Genomic DNA, 7,883 nt, shown 5'->3' with positions numbered 1-7,883 from the left:
GGAAAGCCTGTAACTACTAACTGCTTACTCTTACTAAAAACCAAAAACTCAACTGCACCTATCATGGTACATATCTTAACAATTTATACGATACGAGTGAGAGCCAGATATAGATATATTCCAAGAGCAAACTACATCATAAAAGGAGGTCTTCCATTGTGCAGAATGCTTCAAAGAAAAATGGGTTGGAAGCCTCAAATCTGTTGTTCTGTACCCACAGTATTCAGGAGTAAGAGGAGAGAGTAGATCGTTTAACAATCCACATACTACTGTTCAACACTTGCATGCATCAACCTTTGATCACTCTTCCAATCCGCTGAAGTTCAGAACATTGATTGATCCATGTAAAAGGCGGATTAAAAACATTAAGATCGTGAAGACCAGCACAGTTCATGAAATTCACAAAAGAAGAATTCTAAGTGTGACTAAATGGCCTGCCAGTCTGCCACCACATTTCTCAGATGAGGAAAGACATGCATTCCAATCTCCAACAAGCAACCATGGTAAATCAGAGAATGAGCCCCCAGCTGATGGAGGGTATGAAACTAAGATGCACGAACTAAGGGATTAGTACTTAAATATACAGCAGTAAGAAGTCAAGGACTTGCATCAGTTGCAGAGGAGATAGAAGCATGAAAGCACCAATTACTTCTCCATAGGACGTCAGCCTGAAAGCTCTCAGACCAGAAAAGAAGTAACCCCCCTGCAGAATCCATTGCTGTAGCAGAAACAAAATGTTCAAGGTGAAGTTGACGATTAAAGGTTGAGATTGGAAAACTGGGTTTTTGTTTCAGAAAGAAATGCAAAATCTGGCAAGTGAATACACGACAAAGAGCGTACCTCTCTCCTTGTTGAAGGTCGGCCTAGCCATCAACAGTTGAGAGAAGAAGAGCATAAGATCATGACCCCTTGGGCAACTGAATCTGGCCAGTCGCCATAACCTCAGAGCTGCAACGTTTACAAACAGTTCAAATTGGACACATCATCCCACCAATGCAAACAGGCATCCAACAGGGGTGGGCTCACAGGGCGGGGTGGTCATTTCACCAGCCAGACGACCTGGCAGCAATGCCCTGCCCATTAAAAATATAGTGCAAGCAGTTTTGATGATTGAAAATAGCATCAAATCAAGAACTCTAGTTTTTTCCCATGGAACCCAATGAACTATTGGGGTCCCAATCCCGTTTTAGAGTCTCGTAGCCTCAAATGTCAACCCAAAAAGCTACTTTTCTCAAATGAATAACGAGAACAACCTGTAATTAGGACCACAGAACAACATATATTTGTCTTTCATTTTCACTTAAAAAAAACAAGAGAAAGAAAGAAGAAAGAAATTCTGATAACTAATAAAATACATTTTAAGTGTGCCCACCATCCACCACAAAAAATGGTAACGGAAGTTAATAGATCAATTTCCTCTAAAAATAGTTACAAATACCAAAAAAAAAAATTGTCACAAACAGTTACAGAAACAGGCTAACAGTTAACAAAAATCCTTGGATGATACCTCTTTTTCTACTGTTATTCAACTGCCAAAAGAAACTGAAGTACATGTTGTATTCCGAAAATTTGATCCAAATCAGAAGACAGACATCCGCATTCTTCTGCAGATTCATCTCAGTGAGTCCCCCCACCCCTCCCATGGGAACTGGAAAGAGACATCCAAAAATGGCTGCGGAAATATATTACAAGCAGGATAACTACAACTCAGAACCCAATATGAGGGATGCCCCTAAAAAGGGGATTGTGCATACGAGCACAAATCTCAGATACCTTGTACAAGTTGAACTGAACATCTTGATCAGTTAAATCAAATAGTGACTTCACCGGAGAGCTATCAGCTAACATGGAGGAGGTTGAAGTTGCTTCAACCGTTGCACGACCTGCTTCATCGTAGGCCTGATTGAGAGGGAGTCAACTGTACACATGACGGCCAAGTGTAGTGTCTCTATCAAATTATCATGAGGGCCTACATCCCATAGCCCTTCAGTGAAGAACTCCTTTGCCCTACCCTGTCTTAGCAACATACAAGCCCAGGCAACGATATTGAAACCATTACCATATGGAGAAAATGAAGGATCCAATGCTTTTTTATCTGACAGCAACTCCAGTAGCACAACACCATAGCTGTACACATCAGCCTTGTCTGAAACACGGCAAGTCATCGCATACTCTGGAGCCACATACCCAAATGTTCCTGCCACACCAGTAGTTGCATGAGTTTCAGAGGTCCCCAGAAGTCTTGCTAATCCAAAATCCGACAAATATGCATTGTACTCATTATCCAACAATATATTGCTTGGCTTGACATCACGGTGGAGAACTCTTGGAACACATTGATCGTGTAGATATGCAAGTGCCCTGGCTACATCCAAAGCAATCTTGTGAAGTATCCTCCAATCTACAGCCCTCTTAGACCTTTCCTGGATGAATTTTTCCAAATTACCTCCAGGCAAGTAATTGTATATCAGAAACATCTCCGTCTCACTGGCATGGTAACCTATCAAGGTCACAAGATTCTGATGCCGCATCCTCCCGAGGGTCTTGATCTCAGCATGAAACTGTTGAACACCTTGGAATCGCCCAACCGAGAGCCTCTTTATCGCAACTAGAACTCCAGGAGAGATCTCAGCCTTGTAGGTAGCACCAAAACCTCCATTCCCAATGCAGTTGCTTGCATTGAAACTGCCCGTTGCACGCACAACAGTTTCAAATGTGAGTGGAACCCCAATGTCATTAAAAATGGTGACCTCCTTTCTTCCTGAACCCGGAACTCTGGACTTTGGCACACATTTTCTTGTGTAAAGAAAGAGAACAACAAGAGCAAGAAGAACGGAAACAATGGCCGATGCAGACGTTATTGATGCAATCTCAATAGAATTAAATCCACTATTCCCACTTCCCTGGGGGGGGGCTTTCAGATGGAGAAGCTGCATAATTTTGTGGATTCCCATTTATCATCTGCAGATCCGCATCTGGTGCTGATGGTGAAAACAAATGACAAGACTGCAGATAAGGATTCCCAATAACACTGTTGCACTTCATCAGATTAACATTCAATGGGAGCGGTCCAGACAAATTATTGAATGACACGTTGAATTGATAGATTGATGTCACGTTAGCCAACCCAGAAGGAATCTGACCTTTGAATTTATTGTTATTGAGCAGGAGAACTTTCAGTTTCCTCAAGTTCACAAGATCTTTCGGGATTTCGCCGGAGAGAGAATTCGAAGAAAGCTCCAACAGTTCTAGGGAGCTTAACTCCCCAAAGCTGGAAGGGATGCTGCTAGTTAGGTTGTTCCCAGCCAAAGAGAGAGAATTTAGGCTCTTTAAGTGACCAAGACTTACTGGAATCTTACCCTGCAGTTTGTTCCAACTCAAATCAAGAATGACTAGAGAGTCCAGATCCCCAAAAGAATCTGGCATTGATCCAGTAATCATGTTCCACGAAGCATCCAAGAGCCTAAGTGATCTGCACATTGTACCAATCTCCACTGGAATCTCACCAGAAAGTCTGTTGTTACTAACATTGACAATCATTGCACCCAAACCATCACATTTCTCAAATAAATTCCCTGGAAATGACCCACTGAGCTTGTTTCCGCCAGCAAGAAATGCATAAAGAGTCTGTTTCCCTAATCTTCCAGGTGAAATTGGCAACGATGGGAGGAAACCAGTGAAGTTATTCCCACTAAAATTGTGAAAAATCACAAGACTACTGCCACTGGCTCCAAGAGATGTAACAGGGATTCTAGAACGTGTTTTGCGTGTGAAAAATGATGAATATGCAATGGACGGGCTGTAAGCCTGGCCAAAATAAGGATTCAAGGAGGGTATACCAGGACAAATGCTACCATAAGTAAATGTAGGAATGGAACCCGTCAAGAGATTTCCACTTGCATCAAAAACATCCATACAAGGAACCTGGAGATTCTCATCCAGCTCCCCGGTCAGCAAGTTCGAGCTCAAGTCAAGAAAATGCATATTCTTGCAGCGTCCAAACGCCAGTGGAATTACTTCAGTGAAGAGATTTTGAGCCAAGTTAACCATTTCCAAACTGTCACAAGCACCCCAGTCGACTGGAATCTTATCCTCAAGAGTTGCTCTTGGTGCCCAAAATATCCTGAGCTTTGGAAGGCTGGCAATCTCCGCAGGAATGACCCCTTGGAAATAATTGTAATCATCATCACCCATCAAGGAGCCCTCTTTTGAATCCTGAGCAGCAGGCAGTGGATCATATAGATTCTTGAGAACAAGGACTGTCAGTTCATAGCAACCTCCAAGCTCAGAAGGAATAGGACCACTGAGGCTGTTCCTTGACACATCCAACACTTCCAGCATCTGAAGCCGACCAAATTCGGGAGGAATAACCTCTTCCAACATATTAGAAAACAAAAGCAGAGACTTCAGCTGAGAACATTTCCCCAAACTCCGTGGAATGCTACCAACCAAGAAATTCCCTGAAAACTCGAGATGTTCGAGATTTTGACAGTTGTTTGCTATCTCCTCAGGAATAGACCCACCCAGATGGTTATTTGACAAGTAAAGGCCCCACAACTCGGAGAAACCACCAATGAAGCCCGGGATCGTGCCATTAACTTTGTTACCAGCAAGATTCAATACCTGTAAATCACCACAGTTGGAAAGAAGGGCAGGAATCTCCCCGGAGATCTTGTTGAAACCCAGATTGAGGACACGCAACCTTCTTAGACCCCCAATTTGAGGGGGCAAAGTTCCAGAAAGTGAATTCCCTTCAAGATCAAGCACTTCTAAGTTATGAAGACCCCATATTTCAACCGGAATTCCACCACTGAAATCGTTGAAGGGCAACGACAAGATACGAAGCTGAGTGAGGTTCCCAATTGATGGCGAAAGCTTGCCAACCAGTCTCCCACTACCGCCACCCGAACAAGTCCTCCTAATCCCAAACCCATAAAAAGGAAGTCGAGCAAAATTTGAAGAACAAGAGAGAGATTCCGAATTACCTCCACTGCCGGCGTCACCACCGGTTATATTGAGAGCCAAAACCCTAAAGGACTTGGAGTCGCAGAAAACACCAGACCAAGAGCAGTAATCAGGAGCAGAAACACCAGAACTCCACCCGGAGAGAAGCCCTGAAGGATCGGAAACAGAGCTCTTGAACTGAAGTAGCGCCGATTTATCCGAAGCAAAGTCATCAGCTGAAGCAGAGGAGAAAAGCCAAAAGAGAAAGAAGAGCTTGAACAAGAGGAAAGGAACTAGGGATTCACGACGCCGACACCATCTCATCGGAGTCAAGCCACGCATTATCGGTAAAGAGCAGAAGCAACAAAAGCTACAAACCCTTAAAACCCTAAAACTCCCAAAATAGAAAATCAACCCAAATCTCCTCTCCTCTCCTTCCTCTCCTCTCTTCTGTGTTTCTCAACTAACTTCTTCAGAAAAAAACCCCAAATTGCAGAGAAGACGAAGACGACCACGACCACGACCACGATGACTTAGCTTTGTTCTTCTTCTCCAAACCCTAATTCCCCGAAGGAGAGAGAGAGAGAGATGAGAAATGGAAGAAAAGATAAAAACAGTTCTTTGGGAAAACGCGTTTTTTTGTTCTTTTATTCCTCCATCAGTCCTTCGGTCCTTCCTTCCTTCCCCCCTTCTCCTTGGCCTACTATTTTCCAATCTTCTGATCTTTCCTTTTCAAAAATTTTGTTTTGTTTTGTTTTGTTTTCCACTATCCCCCACTCTGTGGTGGGGCCCACAGGGCTACCAGTAGCAATCGTGCCAATCGCTGGTCAATTAATGCATCAGATCAACCCGTCAACGCAAATGTTTGGGGTGGGACGGAGGGGTCCCAGACCGGTTGGACCAACCGGGATATAAAAAAAAAAAACAAAGATTCCTCTATTTTTTCATATGCACACGTGTCCCTCTTAAAAGCCATCCACGTAAAGTCTTTGCCCCGATAAACTCGGCATTTTTCTTTTCTTTTGAGTATCTTTCAATCTTTCTAGCATTTGATTTGATCATCAATTAATCACAGGCACACGGTAAACTACGAAAGCAATGAGGCCTTAGATGTATGTCTTGGGTTATACTTATACAATAAATATATTAAGAAGAAAAAAAAAGATGAGGCTGTGTGGCCTCTCCACCAGACACAATAACGGCAAAACGATCGCTCCGATTCTAATAAAATAAAAAATCTCATCCATGTTGGATGCCCCCATGCTCACTTTTACTTGGGTCATGTGGTCTCCCTGCCAAAGATATATTTTGAGAAGCCAAGGCATGGGATGGAATGTTAGAAAAAAATCCATGGGTTTCATCAAAACCCCAATCTCAAATCTCTGTTTGAATAACTAGAATACAGTGAAGCAAATAAATAAATATAAGAAAAATGTGTATCTTTCACCACGTATGTTGATGAAGAACACGAAAAAACAATGTAAGTTCATGTAGAAACTTGGACAACCGTAATGGGGATCTTCTACACTCTCCTAAACTCCCGTTCACCTCTCTTTCTTGTGGAGAAAAGAGAACATAAAATAGCCACTAACTGCAGAGACCCCTCATCGTTAATATTTATAATACTCCCCAAACTTTAATTCACTTTCATAAATGGATCAAGTCAGTCCGATCAATCTCAATAAAATAAGTAGCAAGCCACGTCAATCCTTGTATTTTTTTATTCTCCCATCAATGATCGACCCAATAATTAATCAAATCCACACATTGTCGTTAAAACATGTCTAACATGGAATCCCTACACCAGGCCAATGGGCGCAACAGAGCAGGTTTTTAGCTCAGTTAATTGCAAAATCAATATCATATATTCATATTTGATATGTATTGGCCTATATTGATCATATCGGACAAGTTTACCCTCAAAGATATTAAGATCGTATTTCAAACAAAAAAATAAAAAATTAATATCGTACCATTTTTTTTACCATTTAACCTTCTATTCATACTATATCACCGATCCAATATTAACCACACATTGATATTAGTTTTTGACCGACACCTTTACAGATTGACTCTTAAAATCCTACATGAGAAGGGACATAGTAGGATTTGTCATTAGAATGATCTATTAGAGGAGAGAGTGTCAGGAGGAAAAGAATATGAGAGGGTGATATACTATGTACACTCTTTTCCCATATATTAGGGTAATTTAGTAATAATAATTGGGATATCGATCCGGATTGGTGGTACAGTTAATAGGCAAAAGACATGTGGTATTAAAAAAAAAAATTTTAATGGCATTGGATACGAAATGGCCGGTTTTACTAAATCCATATTCCCATACCCCCATTGTTGATTTGTTGTGGTGTAGGAAATGTTTCCCACTCTCGCGGCCTAGAGAGCCCTCTCCCAATTATAGATATAACTTTCCACCACGTATCTGATATCTGTTATCAGTTATCACTCCCCCGGTTGAGGCACGAGAGGAGAGGGGTTCTTTCTCCTTTTTGAATTTAAGGGATTGTAGGTTCATCAGGACCGTCCATTTTCAGAAGAAAAAGTCTTAGATGCGATGAGAATTGTGTAAAACAGATAATCTCAACCTTCGGATAAAGCAATATAAACACTCATCGAATTGATTCTAATAGACCCCACATCCTTACATAACAACCAAACACTGGATTTCACAATAAAGGGCAAAACAACACTCAAAGGCAGCGTCACCCTGCGACCAAACAGGGCATGAAATGAGTGTCTCATCTCATAGAAAAGTGGAAACCTCACCTGTGTTGATGCTTGCATGTTCTCATTAGCATAGGGGCCACGCTGCCTTCAGCTTCAGGAACCCTCTCCCTATGATAAAATCTTGGGAAAAAGATATCTACTTGGTGGTGTTTCCTACACCCTTTCATAGGGCACCATGAGATGACGCCTTTGCC

At 42.0% G+C, this 7,883-nt stretch overlaps 1 protein-coding gene across 1 annotated transcript; it reads right to left on the bottom strand.

Annotated features, from left to right (window-relative positions):
* Nucleotides 1-1,496: 1,496 nt before the first annotated feature.
* LOC122654437 (LRR receptor-like serine/threonine-protein kinase RPK2) lies at nucleotides 1,497-5,383 on the bottom strand. Its single transcript, XM_043848521.1, is given in 2 exon segments — nucleotides 1,497-2,912; nucleotides 2,914-5,383. Coding segments are annotated over 2 exon segments (3,444 nt in total). The 5' UTR covers nucleotides 5,287-5,383; the 3' UTR covers nucleotides 1,497-1,841.
* Nucleotides 5,384-7,883: the final 2,500 nt, after the last annotated feature.

The sequence above is a fragment of the Telopea speciosissima genome, chromosome 3 (assembly GCF_018873765.1).
Source record: "Telopea speciosissima isolate NSW1024214 ecotype Mountain lineage chromosome 3, Tspe_v1, whole genome shotgun sequence".
Lineage (NCBI taxonomy): Eukaryota > Viridiplantae > Streptophyta > Magnoliopsida > Proteales > Proteaceae > Telopea > Telopea speciosissima.
Note: the sequence above shows the minus strand (reverse complement) of the source record. Positions and strands in the feature narration are given on the sequence as shown.